General features: G+C 41.8%; 1 protein-coding gene across 3 annotated transcripts in view; it reads right to left on the reverse strand.

Moving 5' to 3' along the window:
* The window catches only part of LOC107227666 (diphthine methyltransferase), a 102,979-nt gene that overhangs the window by 13,506 nt on the left and 73,443 nt on the right, over positions 1 to 16,030 (reverse strand). For all 3 annotated transcript variants that reach the window (XR_006903468.1, XM_046734986.1, XM_046734987.1), the window contains one exon: positions 8,353 to 8,488. Coding sequence is in view for 2 of the 3 variants with exons in the window: in XM_046734986.1 (XP_046590942.1) it covers positions 8,353 to 8,488 (136 nt within the window). In the remaining variant the exon portion in view is untranslated. The remainder of the gene's footprint in view (positions 1 to 8,352; positions 8,489 to 16,030) is intronic.

Genomic DNA, 16,030 nt, shown 5'->3' on the forward strand with positions numbered 1-16,030 from the left:
GAGATTAATCTATCCATTTCAATTTATGGCTAGCAGTATTGATGAACTTTTGTCATATTTTGACGATGCAGATAAACTCACAACGCGTAAATTTTATAATAATCCTACGAAGTTCAGTTTCATAACCCGCAAAGGCGTTTTTCCCCATGAATACGTCGATTGTTGGGGGAAACTCTATGAAACGCAATTACACGCAGAGAAGCATTTCTACTCACACCTCTGCGATACAAATATTTCAGACGCCGATTATGAGCATGCTAAAAATGTTTGGGGGGGAATTTCATTTAGAGTAAAATGTGTATTAATCGTATGGGAAAATTGTATATTATTGTTATTATTATTATAACTTTTATAGTAATGGATGGTACACAGACGGGTCTAAAAATGAGATGGGCACCGGGGCCGGCTTCTGGTGAGGGGGACCAAGAACAAGCACTTTGCTCGCCCTGGGCCCACGGCCTCGGTGCTACAAGCTGAAATGTTTTCCCTTGATGACCTGTGCCAGGCATATCCTGAGTAACGGCTACAAAGGGAAACACATAGACATCTGCAGTTACAGTCGGCGGCACTTGAACACCTGGACGCATACGTCTTAAGGTCAGTGCTGACTTGGGACTGCATCACTATTCTATCGCGGCTGGCAAAGAATAACCGCATAAGCTTTATATGGGTGCCAGGACATAGTGGCATCCAAGACAACGAGCTGGCACACAACCTAGCCAGAGAAGGAGCCTCTCCCGAACAAGCGATGAGGACTACCTCGCTGGCCTATCTCCAGGGTACGTAAAATGCCTATCTTGACAATGGACGGAGACCCGCTTTGCGGAACTCTGGGGCAGAGCACCGGGCGTGGATCATACTAGGGCCCTATTCCAGGAACCATTGCACGTACTAGCAGCGACATTCATCAATCTAAACAGGACCGAGCTGAGAACCGCGATGGGTCTCATTACCGGTCGCCGGTACACGGGCAGGCACCTCGTACACTTGGGGCTTAGAACAGAATCCCTGTGCCCCAGATGCGGGGAAGAGCAGAAGACTCTCCTCCACCTCATCACCCGGTATGGTGAGCTCGAGGGACGGCGTAAACAGGCCCTTGGAGCTAGCTACACCGGCAAGGAAGAAATTGAGGAAATAGGGGTGAGCAGGCTGCTTCAATTCGCCAAGCTGGCCGGCCTCACGTCGTTTCCTACATCTAGAGTGCGCCAACGGGCCCAGGCACAATGGTCCAGCAGGACTGAGCGCCCAGTTACCCCCGTCTAACTACAATACAATACAATAGTAATGAATATGACTCATGTGTGTACAAAATCTTTTATTGTAATTCTGAAAATACATAAAAATCATGTTACATGTCTGGTTTATTTATCTAACTATTGTGTGAACTGTCAAACCCCAACCACTTCATATACAGCTGATTCCCACGTTTGCGCAATATTTTCTCCATAGTTTATGTTGCTGCTGTTGCTGCTTCGAAGTATCCATCAATTCTTGCAACGGTGTTTCTAAGGACTTAAATACTTCTCCCATACTGCTCAGTCGTGTCTTTGTTCAACTTAATCACCTCATGCTTCGGACGTATGGCAGCGCATGCTTCGGACGTATGGCAGCGCATGCTTTCGATATTTCACTCAACATATCGCTATGCTTACGAATCTTGGTACTCTCCATGTTAGCAACTTAGTTTTCGCAATGAAACTGTACAAGTTTGCGTTAGTTTATGCTTATAAAGCAGTAAAACCCCTTCCTGTATCTTCCGCCGTTGATTTCACTATCCTTGTCAATTACGGAAAAACTATAATTACCGTCATTCCAGCATTCGAAGCATGAGTCCTAAAATTGTCATGTCGGTGTTTACGTGATCATTTTAGATATGTTTCACATTCATTTCATCCTACCGAAATAGCATCAATAAGTTTGCATTGTCGTGCACGGTAATTGGTAGCAATTTTTCGTGACATTTTTTTATCTTCCTGTTTCCTCGCTGAACCAATTTATCGAAATTATCGACAGGCAGTTCATCCGTCTGATATTGAAATCTCATGATGCTTGGTTAACGTGACAACGAGAACTAAGATGAGCGCATATAAATTCAACCTTTTATGCGACTCTCGTTAGTTGTTACTCAACTATGAAGACATGCACACCCAAGAGACGCGGCGGAGATTTGCTAACTAAAATCATCAATCATCTCGCGGTTGAATTGCACGTGCCTGGGTATCAGTATTGCGGAGCGGAAAAGAAATTGACCAAGAGGTTGGCTCGTGGTGATCCGGGTATCAATCCACTGGACGCTGCATGTAAAGTCCACGACATTGCATACGCAGAATCAAGATATCGTAGCGACAAATCTGGCGAACGAAGTGCTCGCTGAGAAGGATCGCGTCCTGGCTAAGAACACTAGTGTGAGTAAGAAGTGGTAGCCTGGGGCGTCAACAGCACCATAAAAGATAAATCTAAACTCGGAATGGGTTTAGCGGTGAAGCTGTCACAACTTGGAGCGGGTACGAAGAAGAAATCCACAACGGTTAGGAAGAGTAAAAAGCGGAAGAAGACAATAAATCTTAAATCCATCCAGAGCTGCGAAGGCCTCCATGTGACCGGGTCATAAAGCTGTCGAATCGAGGTTGGCAGGTGCCCGTGCGGCCGCGCGTCAGGCAGGGAAGAATATCCGTGTGCCTCGCTTTATACTGTAATAAACTCGCGTATACCTGATAAAATTGGGACCATCCTTCCGCTCCGCATGCAAATTCTGGCTGGTCTAAGCGCTACTGGGGCTCCAGCGGCTGGTGCTGCGGGTATAGTTAGAACAGTCAACGAGGCTAGCACCAACAAACTCCACTTAAGGTACAACACCACTGTGACAGCTTCAAAAAATCGATTTTTTGAAAACCATCTAGGAAAATCTAGAATACATTTAGGAATCGAATGCCGTTGGTTGCAGGTCGAAAAAATAATTATTTTCGGAGATATTGAATATTTTGTGGAGTGGTGCAGCGCTCCGTGACACCCGGTCGGCTAGTATTCTTTTGTCTCCCTTCACAAAAGCCGACTATGGTCATAAATTTCGTTTCGAAATAAGATATAGGTGGCAATAGTTGAGAAATTGTCAAGGCAGGTATAGGGATAGCGTCACAGCGACAGTTTACGAATAGAAACCACGCTATTCGCATCTAAACGCTCCGAATCGTTTCGTTTACAAATATCGAACGCTCAAAATTATTCTTTTAACATCGAAATGAATAACGAGAAAGTGTACGCGGGGAAAAAGGGTACGAAACGGAGCTATCCGACGAGGTCTCGATCGAAAATTTCGAATCGAAAACCTCCGAACCGTTATAGCTCTGAAAATCGGATGCTGCAAAAGAGGCAAGGAGAGCCTCTACAAGTTCGAGAAAAGTTGCTGGAGACCGTGATTTGCTTCTTGAAGGCCAACTATATGGTGCCGGAATCGCTGACTAGGTAAGAAATTTTTTTTTTTCAATTTATCGCATAAAAACGAACTTCAAACTTTGAACGCGTTTTTCTCAAAACCACTTTTTTGAGTACGGCACGCGGTAGAACTCGAGCAATTCTTATCCGATCGACTTCAAATTTGGACTGCATCAATAAAACTAGATTATCTAAAGAAGTACATAGGATTTTTTCGATATCTCAATAGATAAATAAATTATAGGCTTTTTTCGACGAGAAATTTTGCTCGAAAATCGACTTTAAATTTCAAAAGCGTCCCAATTTTTTAAAAATCAATATTTTTTCAAATCCCCATGTACTTCTCTTCAAAATATCATATTATTAACGAAAACACTCGGTATTTTTTTTCAGATCGACTTTGAAGACAGTTCTGCTGCGTGCCGCGAATCACTGCAGAAGCAACGGCACCTGACGCGGGAGCTTCCCCAGCGCCACCATGGGGCGTGAAAATTTTAAAAAAATTTGTTATGTATCTTTAATAAACAACGAACAAAACAAAAAAAAAATTTGGAAATATCTCTTTTTTTTCCCACAAAAAAAAAATCTTGAAAAATGGCAACAAAAACAGGGGGTCACAGTGGTGTTGTCCCTTAAACGAAAACAAACAGCACAATGCAACAGTGAAGGCGGTTGCACAAGGAATTATACCTGAGCCCCTACCGGAGCAGCATGGGTCTGTATTTACGGCAGGCAAAAAACGAACAAAGCTATCACACCGAGCTTTCACGGATATTGTTTTACGCAAATATGCTAAAAATGCGAAAATTTCACATTTTCGTGGCGTGTTTATGCGGAATCATCTATCGCAATCAAGGCGAAAAATGCGAGAATCTGCAATTATTAATCTTAATGATAAAAACGGTCAGGGACACATTGCATTGTGTACAAGAAAAGTGACGATCATGTTGTGAATTTCGATAGTTTCGACGATTTCCAACCACTTAGGGATTTAATGAAGTATCTCGGGGTTGGTAGCGTAAAATACAATCATAATACGTATCAGGAATATGATACGTGATTTGCGGCTACTTATACCTCAAATTTCTCAGCATACAGCTATAAAAAGACGAGTACCACATGAGCAAGCATTGTTCATCGTACAATCATTGAGGGTGACACTGTTGAGCACATCCTTCGTGCTAGAGGTACAAAATTTTCCCGCAACCGCGTTATCGTCGGAGAAAAACTGTGTTCTCAGACTCGTCGAGTTCCTGACATTGAATTCGATACCCAATATGAAAGAGAGCTGTAATGAATTTTACCTGGAACGAGCGGACAACAGCAAGGAAGTCATCACGATACCCACTGGAAGCTACGAAATTAAGGATATTGAAAGTTTTTTGCAAAAGGAGCTACCCTCCAACATCACCCTCAGTCTGAGAGTCAATAACAATGACCTGAGCGGTGAAGTCACATGCGATCATGTAGCAGAATTCAAACCCAAAGATTCCATCGGTCGATTATTAGGATTTGAAGCGGTTGAGCTAGCACAAGACGTGACCTACTTATAAATCTGAATCACCGGTGGCCTTACTGAAGGTTGATACTTTGCACGTTAAGTGCAATATAACCACAGGGGCGTACGTAAACGAGCGTCGATCTCACACGATTCATGAATTTTTCGCTACCATTCCATCAGAATATAAGATTGTTGAAGTGCCTGCCAACATCATTTACCTGCCAATCGCCGTACAGTCGATACATCATTTACAGCTGAGAGTAATCGATCAAGACGACGAATTGATTAATTCTCGCGGAGAAAATAGAACTGTGCGTTTATATGTAAAATCTCTCAAATAATGAGAATCGTGCTCGAAACGAAAAAGTTGGGCAAGTTATAAAAGTGAGACGTCATAGCCAAAAATCATCAGCCGCCCCGCACCTTTGGCGGAGCTTATCTCCAACGAGGCTGACACCTCTGAAGTTCGGTTTCTCCAAAGCCTAGGTCTTCGATTATGTGGAGATTCTGGATAATAAGAATTCGTGTTCACTGCATCCTGTCCGTATTACCATGGAAGAAATAATAAGAATACAGAAACCCGTGACATTCGGCAAATCGGTCGCGCACTCTGAGATCCACACCATCAAGCGTTTACATCATCTACCTTCCAGAACAACGTCGAAATCCATATTACTGTTCAACATCAAGACTTGCATCTACTGCCCGGTAAAAGCTCTCGGCGTATTCATGGAAAAATTACAAAGGATGATAGTATGACTGCGGGGGTGACTCCGAAATTGATCAATATGGCTGTTAGTCATTTGTTTGAGGAAGTTTGCTACGAGTTGTATGGTGTGGAGAGTGATCGGAATAAAAATGTTGGTATCACCAGCGTTATGCAGGGGCACTTATCCTTGAGTCCGGGCCAGCAATATAGTATGGAAAATACCGGTTGGTTGAGTGGAAATAATGAACTAACCGATGCTGTAGGAAATTTCGACTTTGTTGTACCGTTGAATGATGTCATGGGCTTCGCCAAGGATATTGTCGAGTCGTCGCCAATGCTAAACATGAATTGATTCTCACATGTTCCAACACTGATTTGAATGCTGTGATTCAAACCCCACCCGCGGAAAACTTTAAAATTACCCTAAATAAAATCTAATGGTTGTTGCTCTACATTAAACTAGCCGATAAACCGAAAATCCAGCTACTCAACTACAATGCCAAGGATCCGGCCATATACATGAGTTTTCGTTCTTGGGAAACGTACGTGTATCCGATGCTCCCGTCAACGACGCGGCATGTATGGGTGGTCAAGATATTGATACAGCTGGAGAAGCGGAGATATGTCGTTCTGGGATTCCAAACTGCAAGGAGAAACGATGTACAGAAAAATACTAGCGACTTTGATCTTTGCCGAATCAAAGATGTAAAACTCTTCCTCAAATCACAGTGTTATTCCTATGGAAATTTGAATCTGGATAAATCCAATAATCAAAAGGTCATTCTCTATGATATGTATGTCCGGTTTCAAACAGCCTGCTACGACAAAGAAGCTGAACCTTCGTCATCGAAGCATGAATTCATAAACTAAGCTCCCATCATCGTTATCAATTGCTCGAAACAGAATGAATCGTTACAAATCGGACCGGTGGATATTCGATTAGAATTTGAAGCGAGCGTGGAATTTCCTGCGAACACTGCAGTCTATTGCATGACCTTGCACGATCGTATTGTCGAGTACAGTCCGATTAGTGGCACGATAACGAAATTAGTCCAAGTTAATTTTGGAATAAGATGTTTAATTATTATTGCGTCAATAAAAAAAATATGTATAAGGTTATTTGTTCAATTCAAAATAATATGATTTATTATTATTGCGTTACACAAGCTGCATTCAGAATGTAATTGAAAAACATCTATTTAGAGTATCCAACCTTTATTTTGAAACGTTCTATGCTACCCACTACCACCTCTACCTAATAAAAAGTAGCCATCTTGCGGCGAACATTGGAAGCAAAGCAGAGTCAATCGACAAAAATCGATTGATCGATAAAAGGGGCGCTACATGTAACAAAACCTGCGGTGACACTTCTGCAAATAACACCAACTGTAGGTAAGGCTGGAGGTAACACCATCTTACGGTGGATATTGGGCGGGCAACAGACCTGATCAGTAAAAGAGCGACTGGTGAGGCCATCTATATCAATACTCTTATCGATAAGACTTCTTTCGGTAAAATGTCTCCCATCTAACGGCAAAAATTCGAAAATGGTTGCTCATCTGACAACACAAAAATCTCATTATCGAACCGTGTGCCGGTAAAATCGAGCAAAAATACAGCTGGCGCCACCTATGATAACGCTCCTGTCGGTAACATTACCGCTGGTAAAGCTCACCATCACGGGGTTACCTACGAACTGTCGGTAAGGCAAGAATCGAGGCTGACCCTGCCGGTACACCGCCATTGTCTCTCAGAACTCTTGTATTATATCTACCAAGGCCAGCAATGGGTGTTTGTTTAAAGCAAATGGAAGGTTGCTGAAAATGTGAAGTAATGGCAGTGACGTACATCCATTGTCACAGTATATACCGAGCAAATATCTTGAAAGATCGAACTCGGTCACCGCCGACTCGACACCACTCAAGTTCTTCGTCTGTTTCTCGCAGGCTGGCCATCCCCTCTTTAATTTTAAACTGTCAAAAGCCGTAAAATGATTGCATCGACAACAACGACGATTGTGTATTGACAAGGAATGCCCCATAAATGAAATGAAAACATAATCGTCGTCGTTTTTGTTTTGACAAGGAATGCCCCATAAGTGAAATGAAAACATAATCGTCGTGGTCTTCGATGCAATCATTTTACGACCTATGACAATTTAAAATTAAAGATGAGATGGCCAGCCTGCTAGAAGCAGACGAAGAACTTGAGTTTCGCTTTGTTTTCTAGCTACGGCGAGGTTCAACAGGCTCTATTTAGCTAGCTCTCTTTAGCAATCTTTTGTTAGTATTATAATAAATCTATGAGACGTGCAATAATGTGTACATGTAAATACTGCTGTGAATATGAAAATATTCTTTTTTAAATCATTTTCTTGCCCTCAACTTTCAAAACTTCATTCAACGACCTTACAGAACGCACGCATGCGTTTGAACCAGTTCCAAACTCTATCAAGAACTGTTGTAACTTCATTTATTTTTGCTATTTTCTACTCGCCTCCTTCTCCTTCTTTTGTAGTGGAAGACAAAGTTTAGCTACACATTTTTTGTTAAGCATCTTACGTCTTGAACGCATTCTCTTATTTATAAAAATGATCTTTAACAATCCTAACAGCTGAATTTATAGTAATTCAACTTCCAGCAATATAATCCAACTCGACTTAGATTTATTTTGCATTATTGTACTCAATTACGTAGACTGAAATCTTCACCTTCCAGAAGCCAATGTAAATTCTTGAGCTGCATTACTATGGAGACTTGTAACCCCAGCGCCATGTATTCTATTATTTCCAGCTGGTTGTGTACCCATTCTTATGTCGAACCATTGAAGTCTACAATCGTCTCCACCTGTTTGGAATAAAAATGTTGTATAGAAACAATTGCATAGCTAATTAAATTAAATATTATCTAATCATCTACTTTTTCCATGGATCTGTTGTTTTTTTTTTTTTTTTTTTTTTTAATGAATTGTTACGTCCGTGAGTAGAGTAACTCCTGAGCGGTAAGAGTAAACTGGTTGGCTTCGCTTTTAAGTTCCAGGACAACCGGAAATCAGGATGAGGATCGAATAACGTAGGGTTTGTTTGAGATATTACTAATATATTTATTTCGAGGAAATTCAGATGACGGTAAAAACGAAGTGTGCTGTATGAAGCTATGTAAGAAGTTCAGATGTGACGTTGTTGAGAGTTAGAATAGAAGTGTCCCTCGAGACGCGAATCGTACGGGTGCAGAAAAGGTGTGACAATGCTAGGAGTAGGGAATGGAATTTGATGAGTAAGCGTGATAGTGGATAGCGTGAGACTACGTAGAGATAAGAGGACAGGACAGAGACCATGAGATTAATGTAAGAACTGTGGGAGAGTTAGCGAGTAGGAAAAATAGAGAGAAGTGGTATGCTGGACGTAACAGAATAAACTATTTGAGAAAACAGCAAGTGAAAGACGATCACCATAAACGTGTTATTTGACCTAGCAACCAACAAATCGGCGGTTATGATAGACATTCTATTTTCTTTAAGATTAGAAAAGTGTAGCCAGAATTGGACAGAGATCAGCGAGTTATCAGTGCTCGATAAGTTAGTGTCCAGGTGACGCTATAACAACTAGTCTTTCCTACTTGAGAAGAAAGTTTTTAGACTCATTTCATTATATCTATTAATTGCATTATTACACAGCTGACGTTCAGACCATAGAAAATGCATACATATTAAACGGCGCAGTTATTGAAGATTTCTAAAATCTCTGCTGCTTTCGCGTCAATTAAACGTAAAACACCATCAAATTCAAAAAAAGACATCCGTAAAGCTGGCCCCCCACTTGCTCGAAAAATTTTCAAAAAATCATGTATTAAAGAGCTATTTATGTGCTCTAAAATGCCGCAAACCACGATTTTTGAGCTCATTTCTGTTACGAGAAAATCAATTTTGAAAAGTGACGGGGGGGGGAGGCAGGGGGGGAAGCTTACCGAAAAGGTAGCCCCGCGAAGTGAAATATTTTTTTAAAATTATTTTGAAAACGTGACAATTAAGAGCTAATTAGGAGCTCCTGATCAGGGTTGCAAATAATGCATTACTTTTTTAATTGCATTAGTGTTTTCATTAAAACATTAAATTAAATTAAATATTTCAGTGGTAATTATTTCCATTATGAATTGAAAAAGTAATGGTTAATGAATTACTTTTTCATTAAAAAATTTGCAACCCTGCTCCTGATATACGTTGAAAACAATGTCGTAAAAATAACCCCTATGGATATATCCACGCCCGATCACGACGAAAGACAAAAAAAATAAAAAATTCCAAATCATAAGTACTGGCATGTTACGTGAATTGGGAGCTTTTACATATCAACGATGACAATTTTTGATATTCAACCCTTGATGAAAAACGAAAAAAAGACACCCTTGAAATTCATCGCAGCGAATTCTTTCTTACGACAAAATTTCCAGCGATTTCAGAACTAACAGAATATGCATAGTTTGATTTTTAAGCTACTCCCCCCTGACACCCCCTGATCCGATTTGTTTTCGACCATCAGAGAAGTACCTTTAAAATTTATCGCAGCGAATTCTTTCTCACGGCAAAATGTTCAGCGATTTAACAGCTAACAGAATATGCATAGTTTGATTTTTTAGCTACTCCCCCCTGACCACCCACTGCTCTGATTTGTTATGCGGGTACTAAAATTCTTCGAGTCGGATCGGATCAGGTAAAACGAATTACTTTCGGATCGGGTACCCGAAAATTTCGGAATACCCAAAAATTTCGGGATACCCGAACATTCGGACTACCAGAAACTTTCGGGTTACCCGAAAATCTCGTATTACTAAAAATCTCAAGTTCCTTAAAAATGTTGGGTTTGCCGAAAATTGTGGAGTTTTCGAAAATTTTGCTCGTGGCTATTTTCACTTCTTCAAAAATACTGGGATTTCTAAAGTGAACAGCGGTTTTCGAAAATCTCGGACTAACCGAAGATTTCGGACTATCCGTAGTTTTGGGACTACCCCAAGTTTTCGGATCACCCGAAGTTTTCGGATTACCTAGTTTTCGGACTACCCGAAGAATTCGGGTTTGCCAAAAAACCTAACCCGATGTAAACCCGATCCGAACCAGAATTCGAGTATCCGAAATTTCGGGTACCCTAGTAACTACTGTCACGATCAGTAATCCTTAGGAAACCAGTGTCCACTTTCGAATTATATTTTATGCACTACGTGCATGGCAGTTAGTTGTTTTGTTACGTGCGGAGCGGTCTCGCACACGACGACTTAACCCTCTAGATAACCGTAGAGGTTTATATTTAATTTTGTGTGGGTAGGTTGGTGATCGTCCTCTACAGGGCGATCTTTGTGACTAGGGTGGAGGATTTATTATTAAAATTTTAGAAATGTTTACGATAGAATGCAAGCTTTTTAATGATCAAATAAAATTGGAAAGCAAGAAAATTGGTGACGAGGAAGCTTACAGGAAACGTTCTTAACCTAATGTTTCATTCATTCGTCTACTCACTCTTGGGTGGTTTCTACTCACTCTCTCACTTGATTATGATTACACTTATCACTACACGGCTCGACTGAGTTCGTGGCACAGCTTTAAACACTTACTCCAGCTTCAAGGACTAACGCCACGACGCGAGACGCTTTTGAGTACCGCTTCTAGATTTAGAGGGGCTCCCACTCTAATCGTCGGTGACTCTAAGTCTGATGCTCTTTACACAACAGTAGTGTATATATGAGAGTTCTAACTCAAAGATGGCGGCGCTCCCCCCTAGTTCCCCCCTAGCCCCCCCCCCAGTCATTTTCGGCGGCTATTTTCATAGGATTTGACACACACACACACACACACACACACACACACACACACACACAATAATTCCTGTCGAGACTTGTTTGGCGCCGGAAAGCCGCACATAAATCAGATAGGGTAAGAATCCGCTAGATCTATTGAAAAATTCCATGAAATGACCCCTGAAGGAAGGTTTAAAATGGCGTTTTGAATGCTTTCAACAATTTTTTTATTTAACATCAATTACATTTAGTTTTCTTATTGTATTCTCAATTATCTTATTCTAAATTTTAACGAGTAAAATTATACATATTATTTTCAATATCCATATTAATTAAACATATCATTATTTCGAAATTGACTTATACCAATTTTTTAACAGTACCACTGATCGGATTATATTCAACAATGCGATCATGCAAGATCATGCAGTAGGCAGAAGTGTGTGGCGGGAACGTAATGCTACAGTCAAATTCCAATCGAATGTCCACAGGTTCAGTTTTCAATGTTTCGTTCTGCTTGGAGCAATCGATGACGATAAGGGGAGCTTGGTTTATAAATTCACGCCTCGATAGCAAAGGCTCAGCTTTTTTATTATAGTAGCTCATTTGAAACCGAACATACATATCATAGAGAATGGCGGGGGATGTGCAGGCTCGGACTTGTTCGCTATCAAGAGTCGTAAAACCCCAAAACTGTGTGTACACATACCATCCGGTGAAGAGCGGGCAAGATAAGATTTTTCTTACACCAAACACTGTTCGCTACCTGCTTTTCGTTGACCGATTTTTCACACCACATGGCCCACGCTGCTTAAAGACTCATAAAACTCAAAAACTACATTAGGCGGCGGTGGGTTCGTGGAGAGGGGGAGGGGGAGGGGGTGAAAACCTGTTCCAACACGCTTTAAGGCAAGATGCAGCTGCGGAACTGGGTGACTTCAAACTGGCAGATAAACCGCAAAAATTTAGGGATGGTGGGAGGGGGGCGGCGGACCCCGTCGCCTCTGACGTCATTTTTTACATGAATTTCATCTTCTCTGCAGAGTCGGGAGGGTGATGAAGAGCGGGCAAGATAAGATTTTTCTGATACCAAACACTGTTCGCCACTCGCTTTTCGTTGACCGATTTTTCCCAACACATGGCCCACGCTGCTTAACGACTCATAAAACCCAAAAATTTAGGAATGGCGGGTCGGATAAAGGGCGGACCCAGTCGTCTCTGACGTCATTTTTCCCTCCGAGATGCGCAGAACGCAGTGCGCACCGCATCTCTGACGTCATTTTACTCTCCGATATGCGCAGAACGCAGTGCGCACCGCATCTCTGACGTCATTTTACTCTCCGATATGCGCAGAACGCAGTGCGCACCGCATCTTTGACGTCATTTTACCCTCTGATATGCGCAGAACGCAGTGCGCACAGTTCCCAAATTCTTGCGATCTATCGGTCTATATACATATAAGCTCAAACATCCGATGCAGACTCGTCAGTCTTACACGATACGTGCAAGTCAAAAAAGTTATACAAAGTTCAGCTTATATCAACGTCAAAGTCATGGCAGTCGAAGCGTATATGGGACTTGCGGAGCAGATGGAGAGGAGGTACAATTTGCTGAGAGAGCAACCACCCGGAGAAGAGAATGACGCCATCATCAATCATTGGACTGATATTGGAATTGCGAATATCCAAGTTCTGCGCGATATTTCCATGCAACGAGGAACAACCGTTGGTGCGAAAATACGGATCCAACATACGATCGCACTCCTGCAATCTTGGGTGACGAAGATCAAGCAGTTGCAGCAGCGCACAGTGGTGACGGGTGGAAATATCGGTACTCCTGCGGGTGTACAATGGGACGACGTGGATAGCGCTTTTGCCAGCCGAATCAGAACGGGGGTTATCACAAATCTCCGTCATAAAAATTTGGACGCCTTTCTGGACGATGTGCAGCGCGTCGTCACCGAGAAGTTGGAGCTGATACTGCGCGAGGAGGGAAATGTGAAGGTTAACATCATATTATCGTGCAAATTCGAAAATGCCAAGCACGAAGAGATCTCCACTGAAGTTAAGAGTTTCAACACCTCCAACGTGGCGATTCTCCTCCCATCGACCAATATAAATGGTTGGTTTACACGTGCACGGGGTGATCTGCAGTCAAAGGTGGAAGATTTCGAGCAACGCGATTCCGGCTGGAGTATGATTGAGATCCTTAACCTCACTGTAAATATCAATCGCTATCAGCCTCTCGCCGCGGGGGCTTCAACATTCGTCGACCTGCCCCAAGACATTCAACGGAAGAGAGCGGTGGTGAACGTGAGAAACGAGGACGAAAGATGTCTTCTCTGGTCCGTCATAGCAGCCCTCCACCCGGTCAAGATCAACGCCGATAGGACTAGCCGTTATCATCGATATATTTCCGAGTTGGACTGTACAGGTATCAAATTCCCTGCTACTCTACATGATGTGAAAAAGCTTGAGAGATTAAATAATTTGCGCATCAATGTATATGGAATAGAATCTCAAACTTTTTCGCATCATGCAAAATCAAATAAAAGCGTCATCGTGCCAATTTATTTGAGTAAAAATTTGCATAGCGTAAACACTGACACGATCCATCTTCTAATGGTTGAGAGTAATCCGGAAGACGATATGACTGGCGAGTTTGCACCGAGATTCCATTTTGCTTGGATTAAAGATCTTTCCCGATTGGTGAGCAAACAATTGTCTGATCATAATGGCCAGCTGTTTTTATGTGACAGATGTTTGTGCCACTTTAGCGTGAAACACGCCTACGACAATCATCGGCAAGATTGTATTACGCTAAATAAAGTACGCATGGAGTTTCCCAAGTGTAAAGATTTAGTATTTTCCAATTTTCAAAACAAAGGCACCGTTCCGTTTGTCGTATACGCCGATCTCGAATGTATATTAATCCCTGAACCTATAGATGAATTTGAAACTCGTAAGACTTGTGAAATTCAAAAGCATATCCCGCACAGTGTAGCGTACTATGTACATTGCGCGTACGATGAGACTTTATCGGAGTTCCACGGTAAACGCGGTGTCGATTGCATAGATTGGTTTATGCAACGGCTTAAAGATTTATCAATTCAAGTAGAGTCACGCATCAAAAACATAATTCCGATGGAGTCTCTTACCCAAGTGCAACGCGATCGTCACATGCGCGCAAAGAATTGTTATATTTGCGAAAAACCGTTTACCCCTGAGGAGAAAAAGTGTTACGATCACTGTCACTTCACGGGTAAATATCGTGGTCCTGCTCATAATCGGTGTAATTTGAATTTCAGAGAGTCGCACACAATTCCAATAGTTTTCCACAATTTGTCCGGTTACGATTCTCACTTTTTAATAAAATCTCTCGCGTCAACTTTTCCCGGTAAAATTACACTGCTACCCATAAATAAGGAAAAATATATATCCTTCACGAAACGCGTCGATGGAACAATGATGCACTTGAGATTCATCGATTCGTTTCGATTTATGGCTAGCAGTATCGATAAACTTTCCAAATATTTGACCGATACCGATAAACGCATAACACGTAAATTTTATAATAACCCGACTCAGTTCAGTTTGATGACCCGCAAAGGCGTTTTTCCCTATGAATACGTCGATTGTTGGGGGAAACTCGATGAACCGCGATTACCTGCAAAGAAGCATTTCTACTCGCACCTCTGCGATGCAAATATTTCAGACACCGATTACGAGCACGCGAAAACTGTTTGGAGGGAATTCCATTTAGAGTCATTGGGGGGCTACTCAGATTTATATTTAAAGACCGATGTTCTTTTGCTTGCCGATATTTTCGAAAATTTCCGCGCTAGCTGCTTCAAAACATACAATTTAGATCCGTTGCACTACTACACTGCACCGGGGCTTGCTTTTGACGCGATGCTCAAGCATACTAATGTAAATTTGCAACTTTTAGACAACCCTGAAATGGTATTATTTATTGAAAGAGCCATTCGAGGCGGCGTAGCGCAATGTTCTAATCGACACGCTAGGGCCAATAATAGATTCATGGGAACAGATTTTGATTCAAACAAAGCGGAATCGTATCTCATGTATTTTGATGTGAATAACCTGTACGGTGCAGCTATGAGCGTGCATTTACCAATCGGTTCGTTCGAGTGGGAATATCAGCACATCGATATAACGAACCATCCGGACGATTCGCCGATCGGTTACTTTCTGGAGGTAGATTTGGACTACCCTGTAGAACTCCACAAGGATCACAAAGACCTACCTCTTTGTCCCGAACATTTTACTCCTCCGGGTAGTAAAAATGCCAAACTCGCGACCACCCTTCACCCCAAAACAAAGTATATATTGCACTATAGAAATTTGAAACAGTGTTTGAGTTTAGGATTGAAATTAACGAAAGTGCATAGAATTTTGAAGTTTGCGCAATCTCCATGGCTCGAGCCTTATATCACGCTCAATACAGACATGCGTAAGCAATCTAGGAATGAATTTGAGAAAAACTTTTACAAACTCATGAATAACGCTGTGTTCGGCAAGACTATGGAGAATGTGCGAAATCATAAAGATGTTAAATTGGTTACAAAATGGGAGGGAAAAG

The sequence above is a fragment of the Neodiprion lecontei genome, chromosome 3 (assembly GCF_021901455.1).
Source record: "Neodiprion lecontei isolate iyNeoLeco1 chromosome 3, iyNeoLeco1.1, whole genome shotgun sequence".
Lineage (NCBI taxonomy): Eukaryota > Metazoa > Arthropoda > Insecta > Hymenoptera > Diprionidae > Neodiprion > Neodiprion lecontei.